Source organism: Thermobia domestica, chromosome 13 (genome assembly GCF_964235325.1).
Source record: "Thermobia domestica chromosome 13, izTheDome1.hap1.1, whole genome shotgun sequence".
In the NCBI taxonomy this organism is placed as follows: Eukaryota; Metazoa; Arthropoda; class Insecta; order Zygentoma; family Lepismatidae; genus Thermobia; species Thermobia domestica.
Genome location: NC_137466.1, coordinates 19,858,913 through 19,874,539, shown reverse-complemented (window position 1 = coordinate 19,874,539; position 15,627 = coordinate 19,858,913). Strand labels below are relative to the sequence as shown.

Below are 15,627 nucleotides of genomic sequence, written 5' to 3'. Positions count from 1 at the left end.
TTGTGAAACGTCGATTTTTACGAAATTTTCCATCAATTTGCTGAACAAGTTCATCAGTGACCACTTCTCTCTTCGTCATGAATGTTTGTTCGTCCACTTTTCAATTAACAAACCCATTCACGAACAATTCCTTCACACATCACACTTGGTTTATACACGTTACAAAGTTCCCGATGAATAGCTGCTGCCGATATTATTTTGCCGTAAGAAAACGTATAACAGCTCACACCTCGCACTTGGCAGGGTTTTCTATTGCAGCACACATTTTAAGTCTATACAATTGGAACTAGTGATCAGACAACCTTCACTCTACCATGACTGAATGCAGACTGATATATCGCGTACGTCTGTGCACTGCTCCCACTACTTCATGTTCAGTGACCAATTGGAGTTTACTTTCCGAACGCGCCTCGAATATTGTCTATATAGCCTATCAGCTTTTGTATAATTATTTAACATTTTTAATTTTCTAAACAGTATCTAATGCGTTAAGTTCCGCATTACATATAGTGATATACTGCAACGAACTCCTTATAAGTTTAAAGTTCCACGAAAATTTGTCATAAGTAAATACTTTTCGCAGGTTCCTTTACACTTTATTCAGACTGACTAATATGTTTAAAATGTTTGGAGCACTTTTAAATTTCCTTTCATATTATTTTATATGTGCCGTATATACAAAAGCAGCGGATCACTTGAATATTCTTATCAAATTCTTTTACAGAAATATATTAAATATGTTTAATAGCTGAATATTTTCCAATGTCATAATTTAGGTCGTCTAGTTATGTTCACAGTCTAACTATTCAAGGTAGAAATACTCAACAGCTCGAAGAAAGTCTTCAAAAAGTTCTTGGTTTGTACGAAACAGGCTACGCTATACGTAGTCACATAGGGACAATTCTGTTCTAATTATGCTGATTTCTCCAATTCGCCATTGATGTCACACTTTATGTATATTCTGGGTACGTGTTGCCCTACCATTGGGGTTTATAAAATACAAACTTTGGTTAACAGTAGCGTGCTGGTATCCTAAACGCGCTAACCTGCTATACCCAATAGTGTTATTGTAATCTTTTAACAACCGGTTATATATATATATATATATATATATATATATATATATATATATATATATATATATATATATATATATATATATATATATATATATATATATATATACACCGTGAACATAAAGTCCTGCCCTTATTATAAAAATTTATTACGAAATAACCGTTGGACAGAATAATGTGAATTCTGGTCCGTTAAATAGGTTAGTATTACAAGTTTTTTCAAGACCAATTGATAGCACTAGTGCTACCCAAGAGTGACGCAGTGCGTTACTTGGCGCGCGCGGGTTAGTTGGAGAAATGGCATCGAAGCAGGAGAAAGCGCAATGCGTGCTGTAGTATCACGAAAGCAAATCGCCCATCAGTGTTCAGCGTAAGTTTGTGACTTCGTATGGCTGCAGTTCTCCGGATGTGAAATCAATAAAGCGATGATATGAAAGATTTAAAGCAACAGGCAGCGTTGAAGATCTTCCGAGAAGTGGCAGGCCTAGTGTGAGTGAGGCAACTGTTGATCGTGTTCGGCAAGCGTCGCAAGCGTTCCAACTTTCTTTTATGGGGCTATATTAAAGACAGAGTCTATGCCACACCTGTTGCTGACGTCGAGGAACTGAAGGCTAGGATACAAGCAGTTGTGGGTACTTTGACAGAAGACATGTTACAAAACACTTGGCGGCGACTGGAATACCGCTTAGACATTCTCCGAGCTACCAAGGGGGTACACGTTGAAGTGGTCTAACGTAAGTGGTCTTAAAAAAAATTGTAATACTAACCTATGTAATTGACCAGTATTTACATTATTATGTCAAACGGTCCTTCTGCATCGATACACATCTGGAGATGTGTTTTCCACGCCTGGAAAGCATCTTTAAAGTCCTCGGCTGGAATGGCTTTTAAAAACCTTGTAACATGGGCTTGAATGTTCTGCACGGAGTCCCAATGTTTTCCTTTGAGGTGTCTCTTCAAACGGGGAAACAAAAAAAGTCACTAGGAGCCAAGTCAGGACTATAGGGTGGGTGGGGGACCACTGGAATTTTGCTCCGGACCAGGAAGTCGACGACGGTGAAGGCGGTGTGACTTGGTGCATTGTCGTGGTGGAGTTTCATTGAGTCTTTGATGTTACTTCGAACGCGGGCGACCCTGCGTTTCAGTCTCTTGAGCAATTCTAGATAAAATCCTGCGTTGACAGGTTGTCCTGGTTGCACAAACTGGAAATGGATGATTCCTCGAATGTCGAAGAAGACAATAAGCATGGTTTTGATTCGCGATTTGCTCATGCGCGCCTTTTTGGGGCGGGAAGAAGATGAGGTGTGCCACTCCGCACTCTGCCTTTTGGATTCTGGATCGTATTCGAACATCCAGGTTTCGTCTCCAATTACGACCGAGTCTAATAAGTCCGGATCACTTTCACACAATGCCAACAACACCTTGCAGCGCAAAACTCGAAGTTCTTTTTGTTCGTTCGTCAACACCTTCGGCACAAGCTTCGCACAGACCTTTCGCATTTGCAGGTCCTCGGTCACTATCCCATGTACCGCAAATGTTGACATGTTTAGGGTGTCCGCGATTTGTTGAATGCTCACACGCCGGTCTGAGTGCAACACTTCACGCACACGGTTAACGTTGTCGTCGGTCCTGGCCGTTGTTGGGCGTCCAGAACGGGGCTCGTCGGCGACCTCCTCCCGACCTTCCTTGAACGACTTGTGCCATTTTCCGACCTGGGATCTTGACAAACACTCCTGCTTGTAGGCCTCTTTCAGCATCTGGTAAGTTTCCGTAGCATTCTTACCCAACTTGACGCAAAATTTTATGGCGTAGTGTTGTTCGTGCGAACCCTCCATCGCGCCGTGTTACAACTTGTAAAAACGTGCTTCACGCGGATCGATATCTACACGCTGTCACTGCTCGCAGCAGACTGACTCCGGGCGCGTTTGGAAGGACAGACTACTTACTTCTTCCGCGCCGGCAGCGCGCGCTGCGGTGGATATTTTGAGGCAGGGTAGCATCATGCTCATTACTTTCATAGTGAACCCTATATATATATATATATATATATATATATATATATATATATATATATATATATATAGAGAGAGAGAGAGAGAGAGAGAGAGAGAGAGAGAGAGAAAGAAAGAGAAAGAGAGGAAGACAGATACATAGGTAGACTGTAAGGAAGCAAACCATAAGGGTAGATAAACGCAAATTTTTTACTGGATACCGCAAATGACAAGTAGCACTTATCACTTGGATACCATAAGTTACAAGTGACAAGTGACCTAGACAGTATCCAAATAAAAAGTAATGTGAGGAAATTAAGTAGCACCGCGAATATCTTGGAAACGAATTATCCAATATAGATAGTTGTCAAAAAGTATTGAGAAGATCTTAATCCAGCAATAGATCGACCATTGTTGATAATGGTATGTGTGCGTTTCAGATATGAATAACCCTCACAACTACATTCATGTGACTCAATTCTCATTATCTTGATATCTGATCATTTGAGATACAAAAAAAAAAAAATAAACGCTTATACCTTGTTCTGAGAGGTCACATGTTTAACCCTGTAGCTGCAAGAAGTTCTAGAAACAAAGATAGTTAAACTAAAAATTATTGTTCCTGGGTATAACTGGGTAAAATTTACTGTTAAGTCTGGGTGTAACAAATGGTTCTGCGAACTCGAAATATTTTTAACAACCAGTTCTAGCGAACTGACGCGAACCAACTGAATAACACCACTGGCTATACCCTCTTCAGCAATTAGTTTTTTTTGTGTTCCTGGCAAGACATTGTCGGCAGTTACATTTCTCCAAAGTTGCAGCATCTCTTCTTTAAACTAATACCATGAAAGTTTCGCTCGTGTCACTGTCAGTACCTCCAACTACCCATTGGGTCGGTGTTATGCAACATTTGTTGTACTTCCATTTTCCAAATCACTCTCGTCAATTTCAACAGTGTGTCCTATGCTTCCAATATTGTGCCAAGATTCCAACAGCCAGAATGGAAAGAAATTATCTAAATTTATTCAGCATTTTGGAGACAGTAATTTTGCCCGGTCCTGTCTCACTTATAATCACAGTGGCCGGATAACGCAAGAAGTATTTCTAAAAATGTGTCAATTTTTACCCGTGTTATTGCGAAGAAAATACCATGCCGAATAGACGATTTTTTCTGCATGTTTTCATTCCGCATCTGTATATTGACTCCCTATCTACAAGGTAAAAAAAAAAAAAGTTTCATCATTAGGGTGACCAAATACGGATTTCTTTCTTCTTAAAAAATCTAATTTAAACATTAAAGTAACGATAATGTTCCAAAGCTATGGATCTCAGATGTCCCGGTTTATCCGGGACGATCCCGGATTTAATTATGTATTTCTCAAAAATTGTTCAAAACTCCAATTCTCCTGATTTTCTTCCAAAACGCAAGTTCATATCGTTCGTAAGAAATTTTAAAGATCCTGCTTATATTAGTCATCAATATTTAACTAATAAGAATAATCTATTTTCTGTCACTCACTTTGGTGACTGTTAATCTTTTATTGATTTATATTTGAATAATAAAGAAATGCATAACTATGAATATACCGTAAATATTCAAAAAGTGGCCTTTTCAAATTTGAAATTTTATATTTTGGTCTGACATATCATCTAAACATTTTTGAAACGTAGGAACAACTCATACTCTAAGATCATTGATGCAATCGAATTGGTTGGTCCCTGCCTCTGATTCACAATGTCGCAGTTTGAACCTTAATTATTGTAGTCTGTCATTCGTGGAAATGTATCTTTGATACAATTTTACTCATTGATCACGCCTCTGATAAACTTCAAATTTGGACTAGATTTTGAAACGTAGGGTATGAAATCGATAAGTAATAACTAAAATGATAAGTAATAACTACATTTTTTACACTTCTAACCTCAGTAATTCATACGTAGTCTAAAATCATTGGTGCACAGTTATTCTTGATTCAATCTGGTTGGATGATCACTTTCAACTCTTTGTTTTGAATATTTAAAAAGATTTCAAAATTTTAGCTTAATGATTTTTCGAATCGTGTTTTAAAATTTTAGTTTAAAAATGTTTGAATCCTAGGATTGTTGCTACGACTCACAGTCTAAGGTCATTGGTAGAATAAAATAAAACTTGAAACTGGATATATAATTATTAAAATCGACTAAAAGGTAACTTTTTCACACATTGAAATTTAGTCACAACTGATAGTATAAGGTTATTAGTGGAAAACTATTCTTGGTGCAATCTGATTGCTTGATCACTGGAATAATTTTAAACAAAACATTTTTAAGTGTTTGGAAAATTTGTTAAAAATTTTTGAACAGTTTTCAAATTTTAGTTTGAATATTTTTAACCTTAGGATTTAGTTGTGACTAAGTCTAAGGTCATTAGTGGAAAAATTTAGGATTTGGAACACGCTAGATAATTCAATAGAAAGACTAGGTATTCCGTCCGTGTTTATTTTATTTAATTGACGCTTCAAACGCACTGAGTGCGTTTACTTTCGGAGTTGTACTAATTGGGGACCTGTTATACAATTATTGTGTTATAATTTTATTTTTTATATTATTATGGCAATATTTAACAATTAAATACCATTTCAAATTACAGTTTGATTTAAAATTATATTAACAATGTTCGTATTAGCTTTGCTTTTGTTTCTGATCTACATATCACCGACGCAATTTGTAATACAATTTTATGTTTTTCTTCAATTGCATGTTGCATTAATGCTGACTTCCTTGATTGATCTAATCGTATGAATGTTGTGTTCTCCTCCCCACATCTAGTATTAATTGTACGCCTCGTTTATCCAATATATGTTAGACTGCAATCGCCTGATATTCAATAAATACCTGGGGTGATTTTTCGCTCAGAGAAAGATAAAGAAAGATTAGACATCCTAGGTTTTACTCATGGATGTTAAAGGTTATTAAGAGAAGTAAAAGAAACAAAATTACACAATAACACATTAAATAGAAAAGATGGTTTAAAATTAAGCATTTGAAAGATTTTTATTATCATAATAATAATAAAACGAGGGCAATAATAATATTAGGGAAACAGTTAATATAAATTTGATTTAGGTACATTACCTCCTGGAAAATCATTAGAAGAAGTTTTTCTTTTATAATTAACTGTTCAGAATTTGCTGTTTATCAGTCTGTAAAAAAAAATGTCAAATATGTTCCAATTTATATGTAAAAAAAATATTCTATTTAAATTGTAATTTCTATAAATATTCTAGATATTACAAAAAAAAATTGTAACTTATCAACAATTTGTCTCAATAATCTGTAGCTTATCAATAATGTCTGAACAATTTTTAGCTTATCAATAAATGTGCATTGTTATGACAAAAAAAAAATTGATTCAAACTGTAATTTGTAACAATACCTAATGGTGGGATATTGAAATATAAAACTATGAAAATGAAAATTAAAATTATACTACAATAATTGTATAACAGGTCTCCGAATAACTACAATTTTGAATATCAATACCAAAGCTTTGTTGAACTGTCCAGTCCTCACCACAATTTTCTTAATTCCTTCTGGTACATTGGGTGCGATTTTCTCTGCTCCTTCTCGCAGTGGGATTTTTTTCCGCACACCCTTATTTATGTTATTAGTGGAGTGATTTATCTGAGAAGTATCACCAAGAAAATATGTTAAAATGCTTTTCATACTATAAAACTGTATTTCCACCTTTGCATCTTAAGGTTGGTTTAAAGGGACAAGTTCTGCCGATAGATGACACCACAGTCTTCGTATTTCTCCCATGTATTTTTTGTCTTTCACGAAAATTCACGATTTCTCTTTCAAATTTCAACCTACAGACTTCAAATTTTTTGAAAAGGAACTTCATAATGTATCGAAGGCAATAGTCCGAGCCTATTTTTTATTTAGAATTTTCTTCATTGTTGAAATGGCCTGATTGTTGAAATGGATATCCAGACCTTTAACAATGGAGCTGTTTCAACAATGAAGAAAATTCTAAATAAAAAATCGGCACGGATTGTTCCCTTTAATAGATTATGAAGTTCCTTCTCTAGAAATTTGAAGTATCTAGGTCGAAATTTATAAAAGAAATTGTAAATTTTCGGTAAAGGTAAAAAATACATGGGACAGATACGAAGACAGTAGTGACATCTATCGGCAAAACTTGTTCCTTTACACTAACCTTAATGGAATTATTATGCATGCGTTTTACATTGTTCATTTTAGAAAATGCCTTCCCTATTGTCATATATGTATTTTAGGATAATTACACTAAATTTTCACAAAATAGACTGTGAAGATTTTAGGACAACAGCACTAATATAGTAAGTGTGTGTGTGATCCGTTAAAGTGTGTTTGCTACTTCACCTTAGTTGAAACCAATCACTTTCAAAGAGTATAATACGGTCAAACACTACATGAAATAGATCTAACTCAATATGCAATATTTTACATGTAACTTCAGCAAAGTACTTAAAAAGAAGTATAAAGTGTAGATTTTCAAGCATTTTATCCTAATAAACGGGTCATAAGTTTATACATTTTATCCCTCCCCCGAAATTTTACTGCAGAAAGGCAAGAACAAATATCCTCGCTAAGTCTCCTATATGAAGAATGAGTGCTTCCTACAAGGCAATTGAAAGGATAACTTCTATAGATGTTTTTGGAATGTCAGAGATAGTATACAAGAATAGCCTTAAAAATATGTGATAATGAAAACATATAAATGTATAATCTTGTTTAAATATATATATAAGTAAGGGTAAATGTATTTTTAAGGAACAACACTGTAACTGGGCCTTGAGCCTGTTGTGTTGAATAAATAAATAAAATTAAAGAACCTAACTACGTCACTGGTCATGGATAGTTCTTCTTCAGCATGCTGGCGCAAACAAAGTAAAATGTAATTAATCAACTTGGTGCCCACCTACGGAATATTATTACGTAAAGTTTTAAGTAATATTTAAATCTAATCAATAAATGTATGTAAGATATTGTCTCTGTTACAGGGCTCATATCTCATTGAAAACAAATGAGTTTCCTTTCACAGTGTGAAACTATGGTAGACTTCCAAACTATGAGAATTCAATACTCAAACTTGAAGTAGTATAACTACTAGGTCTGGTAGTTATAGCTAGGGATCTGGGTCTGGGACCTAGTTGCAATAGATTAATAAGATCAAATATAGAACCTCTTCCTCGGACGCTGAATCAATATCAGAAAGCCATTACTCAATATGAGTTACTGTTTCTGTTCTCTGAAGATGAAGATTAAAACCGCAAATCGTTAATTTGAACCACTTAAGGTTTCAATAGATTGCTAAGCGAGGAAACGGAACGTACATTTCGTAAGCTGAATCGATTTCAAAAACTGCATGTTGATATCCCTTATCGTGTTTGTTCTACGCAAATCAGTATTGAACCTGGAAATAGTAGTAGATTACAACCACTTCTGGATGTAGTACAGTGTTGCGGGTTGCGATGGTATGTTCTGTTGACACTCTGAATCCATTGCAGAAACCCGTTTGTAGCTATATATTACCACTTTTGTTTTCTCATTATAAATGTTGAACATTGGAAGAGGTTAATTTTAACCACTTGCGGTTTGAACAGAGTTTGAATAGAGAGCTAACTGAAGAGATAAAACCTATTCCCGGGATCGCTGAATCAATTGCAAGGAACTGCATCTGGATATCTCTTACCGTTTTTACTCCATGCAAATGAGTATTGAAACCGGAAATTGTAGTAAATTTCAACAACCTCCGGTATAGGTAGACGGTTCGGCATTGTTATGATACGTTGCTTTTACAGGCTCAATCGTTCGTAAAACGTTATGGCGATAAACGTTAAAACAGCAAATGATTTATATTAACCGCTTCTTGTTTGAATGGAAGATTAATGGAGGAGGTAAAACCCATTTTCGGGACGCTGAATCGATTGCAGGAAACCATATCTCGATACCTCGTACCGTTCTTGCTCTGTGGAAATCAATATTGAAACCAGAAATAATATTAAATTTGAAGGCTTCCGGTTTCGGTAGGGTATTTAGGATAGCCATGGTACGTTACCTTAAGACGTTAAATCGTTTGCAAAAACAGCTTTTCGCTATCTGTTACCGTTTACGTTTCATGAGGATAAATGTTCAAACCGGAAATGATTAATTTGAACCAGTTCTAGTTTAAATAGAGTTATTAGAGGAGACGGAATCCTATCGTCGAGACACTGAATGATTGAAAAAAAGAAACATCTCGATATCTTTCACCATTTTGGCTCTGATACCTGTCGACAGATGGATGGATAGACAGACAAAGGCGTACTGGAAGACTTCCGATACTTGTGCATAACATAGTTTGGAAGGTTAGTAAAACGAACAATGCAACATTCTCTACTCTGGAAATATCATATTTAAGTCAACAATACTCTGACTTTGTTTCGATACTTTCTGATCGACAGTGTTTACTACAAGTAATGGAGGTATTTAAATAATGATTCTCTTCATCTAAAATTATACGTTCACTGCCTAGTAATTAAATAGCATATTAAGCATTGCGCATAATGGCTTTCATTTATATTCATACGTTTTCTTGTACTGCAGGATGTGGCGTTTCAGTTGGGAAGTTGGGAGCACAAAGGAGAATAGTAGGTGGTGATGAAGCCGGTTTTGGAAGTTTTCCTTGGCAGGTAAGGTTGCTTTTCAAGTTGTTTAAATTCACAAAGAAGTGACTAATTTGTCATGAAGAAGTGGCATATGCATTAATATGATATTCTGCGAAGTTTTATGGGTTTTCTCGGGGTTCTCCCGTTTCCTCCCACTTTCTTCATTCCACCATTTCATTCATTTCTCTTCATTTCATTTCATTCTCTGCGAAGTTTCAATAATCAGTACAGTCCTACTACTATAGTAGAGACATTTTAAGCAAAGCAAAGAATTATATTACGTTAATTATTTCGTTTTAAAATGCAAAACAAGCAGTATATTTGTAAGTAACTAACTCTATTGTCTATGGAACCCGGAGGTTCAATCCCGCGTTCACAAAAGCTCTCCACTAACTTCTATCCTTAGCCGATTGGATCCAGTTTCTACTCTGTATTCCTATCTGTGCGAGATCCATCTTAATATTGTCCTCCCATCTGCGTCTAGGTCTTGCTAATGGTCGTTTTACGATTGGTCTTCCAGTCAAGACTTTGAAAGCGTTTCTACTTTCCTCCATTCTACCTACATGACCCGCCCACCTAAGCCTCCTAGACTTGACGACCCTAACAATGTTGGGTAAAGGTATAAATTATGTAGTTCCTCGTTATGAAGTTTCCGCCATTCCCCATTCCCGTTCCTCTTGGGTCCGAATATTCGTCTCAGGATGTTGTTCTCAAATACTTTTAGTCTACGTTCTTCTCTCAGAGTAAGCGACCATGTTTCGCAACCATACAGAACAACAGGCATGATTATCGTTTTATATACTTTAAGCTTCAAATTCCTTGACAGAATTCGCGTCGACAAGAGATTTTGAACCGAATAGTAACATGAATTCCTTGCATTTAGTCGACCTTTAATTTCTTCCTTGAATATGATTTTCGTCTGTTAATATTGATCCTATATATTTGAAAGTATCCACTTTATCAAAAGTATTATTTAGTATTTTAAAGCATACACAATTTGCCGTATTACGGTCCCGACGCACTTCCATGTTTTTAGTTTTCTCTGCATTTACTTCTAAACCCATGTCCCTGCAAGCGTTTAATAAGATCTCTGCATTTCTTTTTATTGTTCTCCTATCATCCGCTATTAAATTTACATCATCAGCATATTCTATAACCTGGTGAATACCTTCAACTCTAGGCTCTGGTTGCTATCTTTAATTTTCCTTATAGCATATTCCAGCACAAAGTTAAATAATAATGGCGACAACGCATCTCCTTGTTTCAGGCCATTTCATTCATATTTCTATCCTTTGCACACTGAATCCATCTGCTACTAACATGGGCTCCCATTGTCTATATTAAAGCCTAAAGCAGTCCCTAGGCGAGAAGGTAACTTGATCTATCTGACTAACACTTCTTGATGTGACATGATAGCACACATCACATCATCCTCCATGCTCATCAGCAACAAATTTATACGAGTATGATATAATTTATCTATATATCCGTTATTTCTTTCATATTTGCACTGTTAGAATTATGTAAAATATTACAATAACTATACCTTAATCATTAATTCTCTGCCTAATTTTAAGGATCGCAAAGGTCCTTAAGACCATAGAAATGATTCTAATTAAATATTAAATAACGAACTTCTCTGAGAAATTCACTCAATCCCTTAATTCCTCTTTATATGTACTATTCTGACCTGAGAGAGGGCGTAACCCTCTAAATGGGTGCTAGCGATCAGTGGCTAGCAACAAACACACAACAACAATTTATAATGTTCACCTGATTCTTGTTCGACAACTTCATGATTACATCCAACGTCGCAATCTTCTGCCTATCCATCAATCTGGTTTCAGACCTCATTTTGGTATCTTAGATTAGCTATTCCGTATTACCACGCTCATTATAACCAATACAACCGGGGTTTTCCTCATTTAGAAAATACTTCATTATATATTTCCTTTATACGCTTGATCACTTACTTCTTAACAGGACGTCTGGCATACATATCCGTCAACAGCACTCTTTCTCATCCAATATTCTTATACTGTGGAGTTCCTCAAGGTTCGTTTGTCTCCTCTCCTCTATTTATTTTACATTGCTAATCTCAGACTAACGGCCAACATCTAAATATATCAGTTTGCCGACGACACAGCTTTTCTCTCAACAACGCATACTATTCAGCAAATAAATCGACTTATGCAACCTGCTATTGTTCACTGGTATCACAGAATTAAATTGAATATTAATTCTACGAAGACATACTCCTTGTATTTTCTCTTCACGACGAAGCAGCAGTGTATCGAAACGCACGCTTACTACATCTCTATTTTGAACATACATCAGTTCCTGTTAATTCTTCTCCTACTTACCTTGGTATCGTACTTGACAGTAAGTTATCTTGGGTCCACAGGCTCAGAACTGACTTGATTTGCTCAGAACGGACTTTATCATGAGAAATTCCTTAATTTAGGGTCATATGGCTTGATCTATTGCATCAGACAAATATTATCAAAAATTGTCTATCATGAAGCGACATTCTTACGATTAACTTATTGAATCACATTACCAAGTCTAATTATACTCCTTTACAATCTTAAGAATTTTCCATCTTAACTCATACCCTTGGAACGGTTTCGAATCGACTACATTACTACCGGTTTTGAGTTGCAACATGAAATTCTGCAGGACGTCATACGCTATGATAAAGACAAGGCTGCACCATCACAATACTTCCGTTTTCCGCTGCAATACTATATGACTTTGTATCACTTTCAACTGGATCCTGCCAATAGAGACTCAGATGTATTTTCCATATATCATCCTCGCCATCTATCACCTCACATTTATCCATTATATACCTAGTAATTGCCCATTAATATAGGCGTCCTCTATCTATTCAGTCCTTGAACAGTCCCAGGAACAGAAGGTAACTACATCTGTCCAGTAACTAAAAATACTGATGTGGCGTCTAGTGCAATTCATTATAATTTCATCATATCACGTCCTTTTAGTTTAACTGTTATATTTTCTACTTTGTTACTTGTATTTTTTCGTGATCTTTGCCTTCAAGCACATATACTCTTGTTGTTCTTTTAACTTACCTACAAGTTTCCTGCACATATCCCTTTTCGTTATTACTCAAATATATCGCACCTTCTCGAGAAAAGTGACACAAGTCAAAAAACCTTAAGATCCAAGTTCGTGTCCCTCGCGAGAAAAGAGACATAACACGAAATTTGTCATTTTTGTTCTAATACACTCTGATTTTGGGATAATTTTAAAGTTATATTTACAACACTTTTACACGTAAAAGAAAAAAAAAACATTGTGATTATAAAATAGACCTAACTTTAAAACAAGTTACGAGTTATGTAATTTTTCTCGCGAGGGATACGAACTTGGACCTTAAGGTTTTTTGACTTGTGTCACTTTTCTCGAGAAGGTGCGATATATATTCTTTAAATATAGTTTCTTCAATTCACATTTCTTACTGTTTGTTTGTGAGTAATTTAATAAAATTAATGAATAAAGAAAAATCCGTTAAGCCCAGTATAGTATTATAACGTCCAAAAAATTCTTATACATCACTTCTTCGAAGATAAGGCAAAAGCCTTTGACCGGATAAAAGGCATATACAGGGTGTCCGAGAAGTCCTTCCCTGATTACAGAAATTGATAACTCAGGCTAGAAATAAGATAGAAATATGAAACTGGTGTTGAATTGTTTACAAACTATAAAAGTTTTGGTCACATCAGTACACTTCCACATGAGCACCCTTGGTAGCACGTAGCACATCTAGGCGATATCCAATTTCCATTCACACATTAGCCAACATCACTGGAGGGATCGATGCAACGACTGTGGTTATTCGTTGCTGCAGGGTTTCAAGATCTGGTACACGTGTTCGGTAGACTTCATCCTTGACATAACCCCCTAAAAAGAAGTCTAATGGGGTTATGTCAGGAGAGCGTGGAGGCCAAGCTGTTGGTCCATCACGACCAATCCATCGCCCAATCCGTCGTCGGGCAACAAGGCCTGAACGAGTTGCACTTTGTAAGCACGAAACAATAAACGTTTGTGTAAAATGTCATGGATGGAGCTTTTTGGCATCTGTAATTCACGTGAGGCCCTGCGCACCGATTTCTTAGGACTTCTCAGAAAAGACTGCCGCACAGCCTCCACATTGTCTGCTGAGGTTCTTGGTCGACCAGACCTCGGAAGGTCAGCAACCGACCCTGTGTTCTTGAACTTCTCATACCAGGCTTTAATGCTCTTGACATCAGGTGGAGTCCTCCCAAATGTTGTCTGGAACTGTCTCTGCACCGTGGTTGGTGATCGTGTCTCATGGTACCACAGGTATCTTATTTCTAGCCTAAATTATCAATTTCTGTAATCAGAGAAGGACTTCTCGGACACCCTGTATATCTATGTCTATCAATCTATACACACACACACATTATATATATATATATATATATATATATATATATATATATATATATATATATATATATATATATATATATGTGTGTGTGTGTGTGTGTGTGTGTGTGTGTGTGTATTCAAGTATATAAAGTTGACTCAGCTAACACCTCTAACAGTTAGTTATTACACTATCTGAGGCTGAGAGAAGATTCTTATCTTTTAAAAGGATAAATCTAAGCTTTTGCTTGGTAAATGCTCCCATCTCACATTCTTATCTCTCTCTTGATTTTGGTATATTCCATCTACTCGCTTATATTTCTTGGGTTCTCAGCCCATTCAAAGTGACAAAGCAGCAACACTTATGGGTTTAGTGCGCTTGCCAAAACGGGCAGTAACATAAACTAACAAGGAGAAAGCAGACTTTGGTAAGTGAAATTCGGGGCCATTTTTTGCGAAGTGGTAGTGCACATTTAAAGAGTTAATATTACAAACTGGGAGGGCGCAATGGCCAAAACTAACCGAGAAAAACAGTCTTAAAATTTTGTGCTCAACGCATATATCGGAAGACGCGCAAATTTATTAAGTGATGGCGTGGCAGAGTGAGAAGAGCATGAGACGCAAGTGCAAAGGGTCCCGGGTTCGATTCCCGGCACGAGTCAAACTTTTATTTTAGTTTTTTTGTTTCAACCAATAAAAAAATGAAATGAAATCTTTAAGTTTTACGTCCCACCGTTATGCCGGTTAGGCTAAAGGAGACGATGATGATGAGAGATGAGTGAAATGGTGGAATGAAGAAAGTGGGAGGAAACTGGAGAACCACGAGAAAACCCACGAGAACGGTGTTTGTCCACCAGAAAGTACACACAGCGCAAGCCCGGATCGAACCCGGGATCCCACGCACCGGAGGTGAACGCTCTAAAACCTCAACCAATAAAGTAGCCATTTGTAACTATTAGTAAAATATTAATTCACCATATGTTTATAATGAATTAAAACAATAGAATTTTTCAATTACTTGTAAAATCTTTCAATGTTCCATGTTAAATAGAAACAAAATTTAATCTCTTCCGTAAATATTATTGTTACCGCAGTCGTTGTGTAAAAATGTTTTGTAAGCTTCGTGTCTTTTGTGTCTACATCTGTTGACAGTGTGCAAATTACAAGCGGAATGAGGGGGAAATCTTTGGTTATAGCAACATCCAGTATTAGCAAAAGGGATTTCCCACTCCTTTGTAATTTGCACACTGATAACCGATGTATACAAGAACCGTCAAGAACATTTATTACACAACGACTGTCGTGACCATAATATAACTCGTGATACCAGTATATTTACGGAATAGATTAAATTCTCTTGCTAGTTAACATGGAACATTGAAAGATTTTACAAGTGATTGAAAATTTCTATTGTTTTAATACATTATAAACATATGGTGAATTAATATTTTACTTATAGTTACAAAT

At 36.1% G+C, this 15,627-nt stretch overlaps 1 protein-coding gene across 4 annotated transcripts in view; it reads left to right on the top strand.

The window, feature by feature from the left end:
• Positions 1-15,627, top strand: part of LOC145668041 (chymotrypsin-like protease CTRL-1) — a 501,380-nt gene that overhangs the window by 408,251 nt on the left and 77,502 nt on the right. For all 4 annotated transcript variants that reach the window (XM_081735518.1, XM_081735516.1, XM_081735517.1 and 1 more), the window contains one exon: positions 9,683-9,768. In XM_081735518.1, the coding sequence (XP_081591644.1) occupies positions 9,683-9,768 (86 nt within the window). The remainder of the gene's footprint in view (positions 1-9,682; positions 9,769-15,627) is intronic.